Below are 14,076 nucleotides of genomic sequence, written 5' to 3' on the forward strand. Positions count from 1 at the left end.
TGGCATAACATAGTTTATAAAGAAAATGTTCTACATTCTACCTTGGTAAGTAGCGTCTGGGGGTCTTCAAAGCCTGTGGGCAGCCATTTGAGATACTCTACTGGTTTCACCCCTTCGGGACCAGGGGAGAATGAAGAAAACTAAGATACAAGGAAAACATTAGTCCTTTGGACTAATGTACCACAACTACAATGGCCTCCACCAGACTGAGTCCAGAGACAACTAGATGGTGTCCAGCTACCACCACTTAACTGCTCTGAAAAGGATCACAACAGAGGGTCCCGGACAGAGCTGGAGAAAAAGTAGAACAAAATTCTAACTCACAAAAAAAGACCAGACTTACTGTCCTGACAGAGACTGGAGAAACCCTGAGAGTATGGCCCCCGGAACAGCCTTTTAATTCAGTAATGAAGTTACTCTCAAGGTTCACCCTTCAGCCAAAGATTAGACAGCCTCATAAAACAAAACGAGACTAATGGGGCACAACAAGGACTAGAAGGCAGGCGGGGACAGGAAAGCTGGTAATAGGGGACCCAAGGTTGAGAAGGGACAATGTTGACATGTCATGGGGTTGTTAACCATTGTCATAAAACAATGTGTACTAACTGTTTAATGAAAAAGTATTTGTTCTGTAAACCATCTAAAGTACAATTTAAAAAAAATGTTTTCAAAGAATAAATATGAATAAAAATTTCTAATGAATTCATTCATTCATTTTAATTTAATATTTGTACCTTTAAATTGATTATACGTGTTTGTTTTGTTGTAGGTCTCCAATTGAGAAACATGGCACTGTTTTTCCTGCACTCTACCCACCTATTGCTGGACTTCTGTTGTAACAAGTTGGCAAACACTCGCTGGAACTGGGCTGCAATAAAACATGCCAGTTATCAATGCTGACAAGAGCCTAACAAGTGCCAACTTACAGATGATTACGCATTTTGAATTCTAATGAACTGTTTTAACCTTCAGGAAGAATTGTAAAGACCTGTACATAGCACAACATGATCCGGATAATATATATACTGTTCATGTACATCCACAAATACACCTTGTACCAAATAATGCTTTCTTGTAGTAGAATAAGAATCGTGTAAATTCTAAAAGATTTTAGCAGGTTTTCTTTCCCTATTCATTGTTCCTTATCAGTTTTAAAAGACTCCTTAAGCATGTCAGATGAAAAGCAATTAGGATTAAAAGTTTCCACTTAAACCATTGAGGCTTCATTAAAATCTTTTCACTTACTAAACTTTTGTATCTTCTTTGTTTTGGCACATTCCCCTTTGCTTTTATCCCTTTTGTCTGCCAGAAAGTTCTCAAATCATTTAGTTCAAATACTGAAATACTTAATAAGCAACTACTTGATTTTTAATGATGACTTCAGAGAAGTGGTCATCACTAGGTGCTTTGTCCTTTTTGTATTCTGGTTGCACCCATCTCTCAGATTGGATGTAGCAATAACATTTTTGGCTGTTGAAAGCTCTTGAACCCAGTCATTACCCTTGAGAACTAAAGAGTTGGTTCTGAATTCAATTTATTGAAACAATAACAAAATTCTGAATTTTCCCCCCTCTAGTTGACTAATACTAATGTTAAGGTTGGATAAATAAAGCATGCACAGCTATAGGCTTTCTACTTAACTGCTGGGTTTGCTATTAAAAATGCTGTTTACTCTCACACCCTTCTCCTTAGCCCTTCATATTTCTTTGCCTCTATTCTATACTGCAGATTTTTCTCACCTATTGTACAAAGAAATTGCGATGTATATTTTCATGTAATTTGATTTCGGAATTCTGTCACCTTATGTAGTGAGTTCTTCCAAAATATAATTTTTTCCAATAATTGTCAAGTTGTTGGCTTTTATTGTATTGAATGAAGGTTACAATACTGAATGACAGAGAAGTGCAGTTTAGGAAAATCTCAGGTTGATTCCTTATGCAAACAAACTTAATACTTGAAAATCACATGGCCATGGCAGTATACGTATTGGGTTATATCTGGATTCTTATGTGAATTTAAAAGCATTACAGGGGTAAATGCTTTGCTATTTGACATGCAGGTTCTGTCACTGACAGAGCACACTTGGATTTAATGTTTGAGGATAAGTATATTCCATATCATACAGTTTCTAAAATAACTTCAGAAAATGATAAAATAAGCATGTGCAGTGTTAAAGGCAGGCTTAGGTTCCTCAGTATTTGTTGTGAGGTTGGGAGTGGGGAGTAGTGTTTGACATCTAGGGTAGAACTTGAGGCAGTACCAGATGGGACATAGTGTTTAATTGTGAGAATAAGTGCATCTCTGCTCTGTGGGGTTTGGAGAAATCCTTTGGCAGAAGAGTGAAAGAATTCCTGCCAGCAGCCCAGGCCTCTGCAAACTTTGCATGTTCATTTTTAAGCAGCAGTTAAAATGGTTGAGGATGTAGTCACAGTAGAGAGTGATTTTTCTAAATGCCAGTCTGTTCTCCACTCTGAAGCATTATAAAAATCCATAAGCATTATAAAAGCTCATAAATGTGTAGTGACAATGTGAAAATTCCTTGATTTGATTCATTGGAGCCCTGTTTTCTTCAAGGACTTAGTTTGTGACTTTTTTTTTTCAAAGACTCTAAAAATTGTTGCCCAAAACTGCCAGCACTGCACCCCTACCTAGGACTTGGAACGCAATCCTTTTTGCTCTTAAATCAGAAATTGTTCACATGGTGGTTGCTTGTGGCAAAATGGAGTCTAAACTTTGCTCTCCTCTTGCTGTAATTCTGCTAGCAGTCTGTTGAGTCAAAACCTGGGATTTGGCCCTTCAGGGAGTAGCAAATGACCTAGTAACTCAGGGACAACTATTAATGAACTTTAAGTGCCACTTTACTGCAGTTACTTTGGTATAACCATGTGTTTTTTTAGGGCTAGATCTAGGGAGTGGAAGAGAGAGCCAGGAATGAGTGCACCTCTCTTTACACCCCTTCCCATCTGGTACCCTGACCATGCTACATACTGAAACACAGGCCTGGAGAGATGTCATGACTTCTTTTCCTCTGTCAGAGGCGTCATCTGTGCCTTTCTCAGTGTTCATCTTCCAGTGTGAACTTAAATGCCTCTACATTTGATATTAAACCACACGGGTGACACTGATCCAGGTGGCTTTTGTCCCACCAGTACCTCATCATTAGTGTGAGGTGATTCCTCTCTGCTTTAGGAAAAGGATATTTTTTCCCCATAACCTTGTACCAACGATCAACAACATCTATATATTTTTATGGATTGTAGAACTGTTGGCAGTTTCCTAAATTTATTCCAAGTTCTAGTAAAGACAGATTTCAGTCTGTGCTCATACTGGGGTGGATGATGTCCATGACTTTCCGGTCTCGTGAGTTCAAAATCCAGGAGCTTGGTTTCCTTGTCATTATAAGGTAGTATCTTTGTTAGGTTATTCCACTAGTTCTGTGATCCCTTGGGTGTCATATTTAACGGCCTTTATTCTCAGTTGTGAAATTTTGTTTTATGTGCTCACTCACCCTTTACGAATCTGCCCAATTTGGGTTGTAGTGCCTGTGTATCTTTGCCTGTCTGGTCTCCAGTCAGTGGAATTACCTTTTTTTGTACTGCCACTTCTCAGCATCTTTGAAATTTGATATAATATTGCTTCGTTCCAGTTTTTTTTTTTTTTTTTTTTAGTTCTGTAATTTGTTGATTGTATTTAACTGTGAGTTCTGTTGTGATGTTTACTGTATTGTAAAGCACCTCAATCATGTGATGGGTGCTCTATAAATCAATAAATGATGACTTAGAGGCTGTATCATGAGCTATTTTGGTTTTAGGATGCAGGTCTCAAAAGCATGTTGTGGGATTCTTTCTATATAAACAGTACATGATACCAAAGGGTCCACAGGGGAACCTTGATAAATAATTTAAAAACATTATTTTAAAGAAGGAACCAGAGGGTGGGAAGTTCACTTGCCTTCCAACCTGTTAAATGCTTTAAAATTTGCAGTATGGGGCCAAGCACCATTTTTAATCAGAGTTTCTATGCATGCTGATTTAGAACCTTAAGTTAGCGCACCTTAGAGCATTACTGGGGATTTTGTCTTTGGCCTAAATTGGCTCTACTACTATAAAGATAAGCTAAAAGGCAAAGTATCCCGACTCAAGTGTGAACTGGAAGATACCATGGGTGTTATCTTCACCACCACCTCCCTCCATTAAACAGATGAGAAAACTGGGCCCAAATACCTGCCCCAGAGTCACTTAGTAAGTTAGTGGCAAAAGAGGCAAGACTGATTTTTTTTTTTTTTTTTTACTAGAATGTTAATATCCAGCTTTTCACTCTGAATCCTTATAAATAGATTATACAGAGTTACAATGTTAGGTATGGATAGCTTTTGGTCTTGACAGTTGCCAGTGGCTATTAAGGCTCTTCCTTACAAACTCGAAGACCATGGTGTCAGACATCTTAGGCAGAGCTGAATTAGAAACAAGAAAATCCTCCCTGAGAGCAGCTTCAGGAAGATTGGGGATCGTTTGCTGAGTTTAATTTCACTTATAAATATACTTAGAATAAAACTATTGTCAAGATGATGTCCGTAAACTTTCAATATAAATTTTATAATCATCCACTCATATAGCAAAATTTTATTTGCATGCTGCTTCAAATGCAAATGAACAGGTTTTTGACTACTACTACTGTGAGCAAGGCAATAGGCTTTAAGGAAGACCAGTTGATTTTCTCCCTCCCCTTCATAAAGATAAGGCTGGTAACCACCTTATCAAATTCAGCATTTTCATTTTCCAAAGGGCGGCAAACCCCAACAGGATTCAGTTTGCATAGCAAATTATTCTTTCTAGGCTAAGGTATTTCTGGTTGCTGAGTTTCAGATGAGTGTAAACTGGCTGCAAAGGTAGGATTCGACTTTTTGGTTTCAGTCAGCACTCCAGGCTGAGTTAGGGAAATGATTAAAGAGTTTTGAATCCTGTCCACAAAGATGGAACAAACTGAAGAAGGAAAAAGCTTTCACAAAAGGCAGTCAGACACATTTTGAACATAGGAGCTGCACAGAAAATCAGACAAGAGACTTGATTTTTTCCCTTCCCAGCAGTATCCATTAGGAATTAGTAGCACTTGTATGTGCACAGTGACCCCTCATTTGTTCTTGAGCACTAGAAAGCAAGTTCCTGTTTACTGAGCCCTTAGTTTGTGGCAGGTTTGTGCTAGGTGTGTTTCATAAAGGATCTTGTCAAATTCTTATAAGGATCCTACAAACTTAATAGTTTCTCATGAGGAAATAGGTTCAGGTTAATGTGGCAAATTTGTAGAGCAAGTAAGTTGCATGCCAGGATTCAATTTAGGACTCTCCTTTACATATTGGGTATTTGTTACCCCTTGTTTGCAGGTGAGAAAACCAGAGCTCAGGTACATTTTATCTAAGGTCACATAGAGACCTAACTCACTGGACTACCAGTCTAGGGATTCCCCTTCCCCCAGCCCCAGCAATGACATCCCACTGCCTCCCCAGAAAGAATCTTGTGCCCCTGTACCCTTGAACTGAAGGAAGTCAGCATTTATCCCTTCCTACACTTAATGTTTCTTGCCTGAGTCAACTCCACGCTAAATTCCTCTGAATCTGACAGCAAATCCTGAACTGGGTCTAATATGAACCATGTTTCTGTGCTCAGATTTTTCAAAATGTCCGTATTTCAGGTTATATCTAATGTTGGAGCTCTATTCAAACCTGCTGGGTGTTGTAGTTCACTGAGCATTACAAAAAAGTTTTATTTTACAGGCTTTACTATGAAGTTCTCTTTCAGACAGTCAGTCGCTTGGGGGTTTCAAGCCAGTAAGAGTCCCCTCAGAAGGCAGGGGCCCAGGGATAGAGTTATATTAAAGCCATTTCTAAGAGGAGCGCTTTCACCTTTCTGATAGAGGGCTCCTGGAAGGTAGGTTGTGATAAGGAGGTAGTCAGGCCCCCGAGTTGGTTAAATCTCATGATGAGTCCTAGTTTGGCTGTGGGCATGTGACTTCTGAAACAATCTATTATAGCATCTAGTCCAAGCATCCTCTGAAAGGGCACACATTTGGCTATTCCTGCATGTGTGCTGTTCTAAGGGGGAGGACCCCTGGTTTTCATCAAATTCTCAAAAGGGGTCCTCATCCTTCAAATCATTAATAATCATAGATTCTAGTCCACTTCCTTCATGAAATTGGAGAATCTGAGGTGGAGGATGAAATTGGTGGGGACTTGGCCCATGATCAACACAGCAAGTCAGCTGCAGAGCCAAACTTAAAACTCAGTTCTCCTGACTCCCATAGTGGTAACTAATGTTAATACTTCACCAAACATTTTGAGCACTTGCTTTATACCAGAGCCTAGGCTGGTGCTAGTGAGGCAGAGAAGTCATATGATGCAAAAACCAAGCACCAGCTATGATGGTACTTCCCAACCACTTTGATTCATTTTTACATTGCCACCCAGAAAATATTTGTAGGATACTGAGATAAACAGATGAGGCTGCTTGTGGCCAGTGGAGACGGACTTGCCTGGCCACCCTGAAGGCCCCAAGGGCTCACCATTTGGCACACCTCTGAACTGTTCTTGACACAGGGAAGCTTTGAGCCATGCCATCTCCACTGAGCCAAGCAAGTATTCCCTTGCACCTCCCTGCCCATGCCTTCCTCACCTTTAGTTTCCCACCACAAGTGGAACGTCATTTCGCCTGAGCGCACCATTGTTCTTACACATTTCAATACCCTCTCGCTTTGCTTTTCCCAGTTGTCTATCAGCCAGAATCCCTCCTTCTTCCACAAAAGTTTAATCTTTGACCCTGTATTTCCATGATCTAAATCCCAAGTTTCTTTACCTCGCCTCACTACCCACTAACACTTAACCTTGGCAGCACCTAAAGTTTCTCAGTCTCCAACTTTGAATCTTCTTCTTTTCTAACACCCTCATCTTGTTTGCAGATCCTTCCATCAGCCTATCATCTCTTATTCTTGGCTGTCCTCCAAGGTCACCATTTCCCCTGTAGTCATAACTGTTGATGCTTCCAGGAATGGGTAGAATTAGCATTCTTTTGATTCGCCTGAGTAAAAATCTTTTTTGAAAGGTCTCGTGCTACTCAGCTATATTACTCTTTAGCCCTCCTTTTTGCTGTATCTAACCATCTAGTCATCCCCAGGAAATCCTGATGGCATAGTAGTTAAGAACTACAGTTGCTAACCAAAAGCTCAGCAGTTCGAATCCACCAGGTGCTCCTTGGTAAACCCTATGGGGCAGTTCTACTCTGTCCTATCGATAGGGTCACTATGAGTTGGATTCAACTCAACTGCAACGAGTTTGGTTTTTTTAGTCGTCCTCACATTCACCAAAGATTTTAGTACCTGGTATTCCGTCCTTTTCTACCTCTAAATTCCAACATCTAATTTCCCTGGCTTCTCAATTCTACTTCAAGCCACCTATCCTGTGGCCCTGCCCTGGACTTTATCGATAATCTCCTAGTGCTATATGACATATAAACTCCAGTTTTACCACTCTGACCACACACAAAGCAACAGTTGCTGGCAAGTCAATTCTGACTCATGGCCCCATATGTTTCAGAGTAGAACTGTGCTCTGTAGTGTTTTCAACTGGCTGTGATCTTTGGAAGTAGATCTTCAGGCCTTTCTTCTGACCTGCCAACCTTTACCGCTTAACCATTTGTACCACCCAGGGACTCCTTAGCTGCCATTGAGTAGGCCCCTGACTCATTTATCTTTTGGAAGTAGACTGCCAGGTCTTTCTTCCTAGTCCATCTTAGTCTGGAAGCTCCACTGATACCTGTTCAGCATCATAACATGCAAGCCTCCACTGAGGGATGGGTGATGACTGAGCATGAGGTGCATTCGCCAGACATTGAACCTGGGTTTCCTGCATGGAAGGGGAGAATTCTACCACTGAACCACCAGTGAACCTCACTCCGAGCACAAGGTTCTTATGACCTTGTTCGCATTGCACTGGTCTTCAGTATTACAGAGACCTACAGTTTCTTGACTCCTAAACGGTCCCTAGCCAGTCTGCACCCCATCTTTGATTGACCTGTGCTGCAGTCTTATAGAATCCTCAATTTTTTTTTACCAATAAAATCCCAAGTCCTGGACCAATGTTATAATTCATATTTTCTGTTTCTGTATCCAGGTGGCTGAGTTCTGCTTGAAATAGTGACCTATCCACACATACACAAGCCATTTGGAATCAGGCCTTCCAACCTCAGCTTCCTCTCTCAAATTCCTTCACTCTCCTCTGGTCCCCTTGCTTACCAACTTCACCCGTAAAATTGATGTCATCAAGTGATCTTCCTGATATCTCCTTGTTCCATATCTTTCATGTTCTTGCTTCCTAACGTTCTATTTAGGATAACGGGTGACCTGGTTTCACTAACGCCTGCAGTCCATCCCGCTTCCCCAGGAACCATGAACCATTGTTAGCCATTCCCTCTCGATTGGCTCTTTCCTCTCAGTTTCTCGCATCTTGACAAACTTAAAGACAAAACACCTCGGTCGACCCTCCCACATCCAAGCTTTTCCAAAGAGTAGTCTACATTCGCTGTGCATTCTTTTCGATGCTTTGTCTATGGCATATTATACGATGGAGCTTAGTCAGTGTTTGATAAATCCCAGGCCCCGAAAAGTACGAGGTGGAGAGAGAAAAGGCTTCCGCTTCTTCCCGTGTCCAGCCATCCCCTCCTCTTTCATTCACCCATCTTTCCTAGGCTCCTCCCTTTACCTCGCCTCCCCATGTCTCTCGCGAGACTTGGTGCCTCCGCTACAAGTCGCCCCAGTTGAGCGGCGTACTTCTCGCGAGGCTGCAGGCAGGGCTGGGCCCGACATGGCGGAAGGTAGGGTTTTTGTGGAGCGGCGCGGGAAGGCGCGGAGCAGGGGGGCGCTGCTGGCAGGGCGAAGCGGCCCTGGGAGGCAGCGGCCAGTCGTAGTCGCATGGGGCACAGCGGGTCTCGCGAGCCTTCCTCTCTTGTCTCTCCTGGGCTCCTTGGGCCAGGGTCTTGAGCGCTGTTCCTATGGCAACGCCCCTTCTGCCGTCCTCAGCCTGGGACCACGGCGGGCTGCGGAGCCGGGTTGGGAGGTCCTGTGTCGGGACTGAGTGCAGCCGTGGGGCTCCCGAGGGTGGCAGGGGAGGCTCCTTTGATTGTCGGCGTTGCTGGACGGCAGGGAAGTAACCCTTCTCCTTAGGAAATCGAAACTGCTGTCCTGGCACGTCCCGCATCCGGAAGGGGTACATCCCTCTGCTGCAGAAGAGCTTGGACTCTTTCGGGGTGACGGATGGGGGAGAGTCAGGGCTGTAACTTGGCCAACGCGCCAAATGGGCGCGCGATGTAGTCTCTGGCTCCCAGCAGACCCAGCATGCAGGCCAACTGGCTTCTTTCCCCAGGTTTACAGATGGAGACAGGAGGAGGGGATTTGCTCTGTAACGGAATTGTCCAAGGTCACACTGCATGTAAGAGTTAAAACTAGACCCCCGAGCCTTTGCCTGTCAGTCTAGTCTTCTTTTCTGGTACTTTATGACACTGCAGGTAAAGGCAATCTGGCCTCTCAGATTCTGCTTCCGTTAACATAATGTTAGAATCCTGCACTGTCAAAGCCTTATTGTACAGATAGGGGAAAGAAGACCGCCAAGATGGGAAGCTGCTCGACCCGGGACCATACAGTGACACTCTTGGACCTGGCCAGTGTACTTGTCCTATTCACCCCAGTCTTGGAGGAAGATAATCCTTGTTTGACTTAATTAATGTTCATCGAGTGACTGCAGTTTGCTGGGTCTCCACCTGTCCTGTTGGTTTTGAGCTACACTTACACTCTTTTTGATTTTGCTCTTAGATTTGGGAAGTACCTGACAGTGTAGGCTTTTCTCATTTGGATTAGACTTCAGAACAACCTTGTGAAGGAGGCCTGGCATGTGTGTTATTTGCTCTTTATAGATAAAGGAATGGAAGGGAAAGTTTCAGAGATAGCTGGGACTGGCATCCAGTTTTTGTCTTTGCTCTTTCTACCTTTTTAGATCCCCTCCAGTGACCTGGAGAGGGAAACAGCAGATGAATATTAATTGTATGAAAGCAGAGGAGGAAGCAAGGGAACAGAAAGAAAGCTAAGGCATCTGTCTTAGTTATCTAGTGCTGCTGTAACAGAAATACCACAAGTAGGTGGCTTTAACAAACAAATTTATTTTCTCACAGTTTAGGAGGCTAGAAGTCTGAATTCAGGGTGCTGGCTCTAGGGGAAGGCCTTCTGTCTGTTGGCTTGGAGGAAGGTCCTTGTTTCCTTGAGCTTCTGCTCCTGGGCAGTCTTCATGTGGGTTGACATCACTCTTCCCCCATCTCTGCTTCTTTCCCTTGCTTGTTTCATCTTTTATATCTCAAAAGAGATTGATTTAAGACACCCTACACTAATCCTGTATCATTAACATAAGAAAGACAACCTATTTCCAAATGGGATTATAACCACAGGCATAGATGTTAGAATTTACAACACTTATTTTTTGGGGGACACAGTTCAGTCCATAGCATTCCACCTTTTGGACCCCAAAATTCATGTCCTTGCTACATGCAAAACTCATTTACTCCTTCACATCATCCCAAAAGTCTTAAATCAACTCCAAGTCTAAACTCGTATCTTCTGAATCATCTAAATCAAATATGGGTGAGACTTAGGTGTGTTCCATCCTGGGGCAAAATTCCTCTTTATCTATGAACCTGTGAAATCTAGACTACAAGTTACCTGTTTCTAAGGTACAATGGTGGAACAGATACAAGGAACACATTTCCATTACAGATGGGAGAAATTGAAGAGAAAGAAGGAGTAACAGGCACCAAGCAAGTCCGTAACCCAGCCGAAGTTCGATTATGTGTAAATCACACACATGGTGTTGTTTTACACAGTAGGCAACCAACCACATGGAGCCTGTTGCTCAGAGCAGTGAGGTGGTGTAGAAAAGCTTAGGAAGGCTTTATGTGAGGTAGTCCAGCTCTTTTACTTTAGGAAAGGAGGTTGAAGAGTATTTTGGGAATTCCTCAACCGGTTGCTGTGGAGTTGTCAGACTCATGGCGACCCCATGTGTGTCAAAGTAGAACTGGGCTCTGTTGGGTTTTTAGTGGTTGATTTTTTGAAAGTAGATCACCAGGCCTGCTTCTGCAGCACCTCTGGGTGGACTCGAACCTCCAGCCTTTTGGTTAGCAGCCACACATGTTAACTGATTGTGGAGGGTAGTTTTTTTCATTCAACAGTTTTACAGAGCACCTGCTGTGCTTTGCAGTCAGGTTCCAGCCATGAGGAGCTCATACGGGCTGAGGCCAGTTCACTGTTATCCTGCAAGTGCTTTGAGATACATGTTAGAGCGTCCTTGAGAGACACCTAGCCGGTGGAGTATGCCCCTTAAACAAACAAACAAAACACCCTTTCAGGGTGAAATTGCCAGGAGGCAGTTGATAGGTAAACCCAGTCATGGGATTCTGACTTAACAGGTTTTCTTTTACTTTTTTGTGGCCTAGTTTCATGGGTTGTGTTCTGATTTAAAGTTTTGTGAAATAATGTTGCAAACTTTGACTAAGAAGAATTGAGCAAAGGATTCCAGGCTAGTTAGTTCATTAAATTGATGGTGGTTGGTATGTGTAGGAAAGAAAGATTAGCTAGAAATTATTTTGCAGGGGTATTGCTTGTTTAGTGCTGCTCATACTTTAATCAGAATTGTTCAGAGTTGCAACACTTGTTCCGAGGTACTTATTTAAATATAAACAAATAGCAAAAACGTGTGTCATGTAACAGTTGGGTTATCTGTAAGCACACTGTATGGGAACTTTCCTGATACTGGTTGTTTGGTGTCTGAGCATGTGGGAAGTAGTGCCTAGAAATAGTAAATAGCACTTTGAGAGACTGAGTGTATGTAACTTCTTATGTGACTTATTTAGAAACGAACCTTTTCTTCTGTCCATCCACAGCTATTGGTTTGGCAATGTATTTAGCTAAAGTGTGTCTAAAACCTAGTTTGCATTTCCACTGTACACCTCTACGGCTGTCATCTTAATCTGAGTTTCCTTGATTGCTGGATTGAATTGCTTCAACAAGTTTCTGCGTGGTCTTCTTACCTATACTTTTTCTCCTTGGTTTTGCCTTCCTACAGCTATTTTCACAGAGTTTCTCCACTGTACCTTGGAAACATAAATTAGATCATGTCTCTCCTACTCTTCTTAATATTCCTGCACCTCTGCCCCTCAACTCCATGGCTCTCCGTAACCTTAAAGTATATTCCAAAGCCTTCCAATGGCCTTCAAGTCCCTACATGGATGGCGCCTAATTAACTCTGTGACCTATTTCTTACTTCTTTTCATTCATATGCTCCTGCCATACTAACTTCTTGCCATCCTTTGTGTGTGCCCAATGCTTCTCTCTCTCGTCTTTGTCCTTGAAGTTGCCTTGGCCTGGAACAGTCTTCCTCCATTTCTGTACATGGCTGACTGACTTTTATTCACTCAGGTGTCTGGTTGTCATGTCATCTCATTAGAAATCTTCCCTACCTTTTTTTTTTAAAAATTCTGTCAGTGGAATGTAAACCTCATGAAGGCAGAAATCTTTTGTGTTTTGTTTACTGCTATATCCCCCAACCTATCTTGTGGTTGAAGGAGTAAATGAGTTTATTGAACATCATTTGTTAGACATAAAGAAAAGTTGCCTGGATACATCCTTAGTCTCTTGTCAGGTAAGCTGACTGGTCTAACTTTTGTTGCACTCTGAATAACGTCAGTCTTTTGAGAGCTACCTAACCTACTTTTCATCCAGCCCGTTGTAGTTTTAGCAATTAAAGTGTACTGCTTAAGACCTCAGACTCTGCAGTCAGACATGCGTTTGAATCCTAGTTTTCCTAAGCTATGATCACAGGCAAGTCCATTTATTGCTCTCAGCCTAAGTTTCTTCAGCTCTCAAAGGGGGATCTCTATTTCACAGGTAGTTGCGAGGGTCAAAAGAAATAGTGCACAAAGAACGCTCAGCTCAGTGCTTGGCATTTTGATCCTGGCAGGCAGTCATTCTCTTCCAACAAAAAGCAGAAATTGGAAAAAATGGAAGTGATGTATTGAACAGAAAATTGATCGTGGATTTTTATTAGCTTAATGGATTTCTTTCTTTTTTTTTTTTCATTGTGATTTAGGTAAAAGTTTACAGAGCAAATTAGTTTCTCATTAAGCAGTTAGTAGACAAATTGTTTTGTGATATTGGTTGCCAACACTGCAATGTGTCAACACTTCCTCTTGTCCACCACAGGTTCCCTGTCTCCATTAGTCCAATTTTCCTGTCCCTTCCTGCCTTCTCGTCTTTGCTTTTGGGCTGGTGTACCCTTTCGTTTTGAATACCTGATTGACCTATGAAGCACGTCCCTCACGTGTGTTATTGTTGGCCCTATAGACCTATCTAATCTTTGGATGAAGGGTGAACCTCAGGAGTGAGTTCAGTACTGAGTTAAAAGGATGTCTGGGGGCCGTACTCTGGGGTTTCTCCAGTCTCTGTCAGACTAGCAAGCCTGGTCTTTTTTAAAAATTTTTTTAATTTTTGTGAATTTGAATTTTCTACATTTTTCTCCTGCTCTGTCCGGGACTGTCTATTGTGATCCCTGCCAGAGCAGTTGGTGGTGGTAACCAGACACCATCTAGTTGTTCTGGGCTCAGTCTGGTGGAGGTTGTAGTAGTTGTGGTCCATCATTCAGCTTAATGGATTTTGGTCAGGAAAATACTTTTGACAAAAATTTACCTGTTTTGAGATAATCATGAAGGCTTCATAATATTGTGGGGTCAAGGTGATAAGGCAAAGATATTCCATATTCTGGTCCTTCACTAGCATATGGCTGTTTAAATTTAAATTAATTAAAATGAAATAAAATTAGTAGTTTCTTGTTTTGATCAAAGAATTCTATAGAAAAATCCTGATCAAAAGAGGGGGATGCAGAACAGAATTTCAAATTCTCATGGAATCCAGACTTTCTGGAGTCATTGAGGCTGGATGAACCCTTGAAACAATTACCCTGAGTTAATCTTTAAACCTAAAACAAAATATATCCCC

The 14,076-nt window shown here is 42.1% G+C and overlaps 2 protein-coding genes across 3 annotated transcripts in view; both read left to right on the forward strand.

The window, feature by feature from the left end:
• The window catches only part of UBE2G1 (ubiquitin conjugating enzyme E2 G1), a 130,268-nt gene extending 126,020 nt beyond the window's left edge, over positions 1-4,248 (forward strand). The window contains exon 6 of the mRNA XM_004376122.2: positions 770-4,248. The gene's annotated coding sequence lies outside the window, so the exon portion shown is untranslated. The remainder of the gene's footprint in view (positions 1-769) is intronic.
• A 4,574-nt stretch (positions 4,249-8,822) lies between these two features.
• The window catches only part of ANKFY1 (ankyrin repeat and FYVE domain containing 1), a 97,529-nt gene continuing 92,275 nt past the window's right edge, over positions 8,823-14,076 (forward strand). For both annotated transcript variants that reach the window (XM_012555502.2, XM_023731137.1), the window contains exon 1: positions 8,823-8,858. In XM_012555502.2, coding sequence (XP_012410956.2) covers positions 8,849-8,858 — 10 coding nt within the window. In that variant the 5' untranslated portion in view covers positions 8,823-8,848. The remainder of the gene's footprint in view (positions 8,859-14,076) is intronic.

The sequence above is a fragment of the Trichechus manatus genome, unplaced genomic scaffold (assembly GCF_000243295.1).
Source record: "Trichechus manatus latirostris isolate Lorelei unplaced genomic scaffold, TriManLat1.0 scaffold00040, whole genome shotgun sequence".
In the NCBI taxonomy this organism is placed as follows: Eukaryota; Metazoa; Chordata; class Mammalia; order Sirenia; family Trichechidae; genus Trichechus; species Trichechus manatus.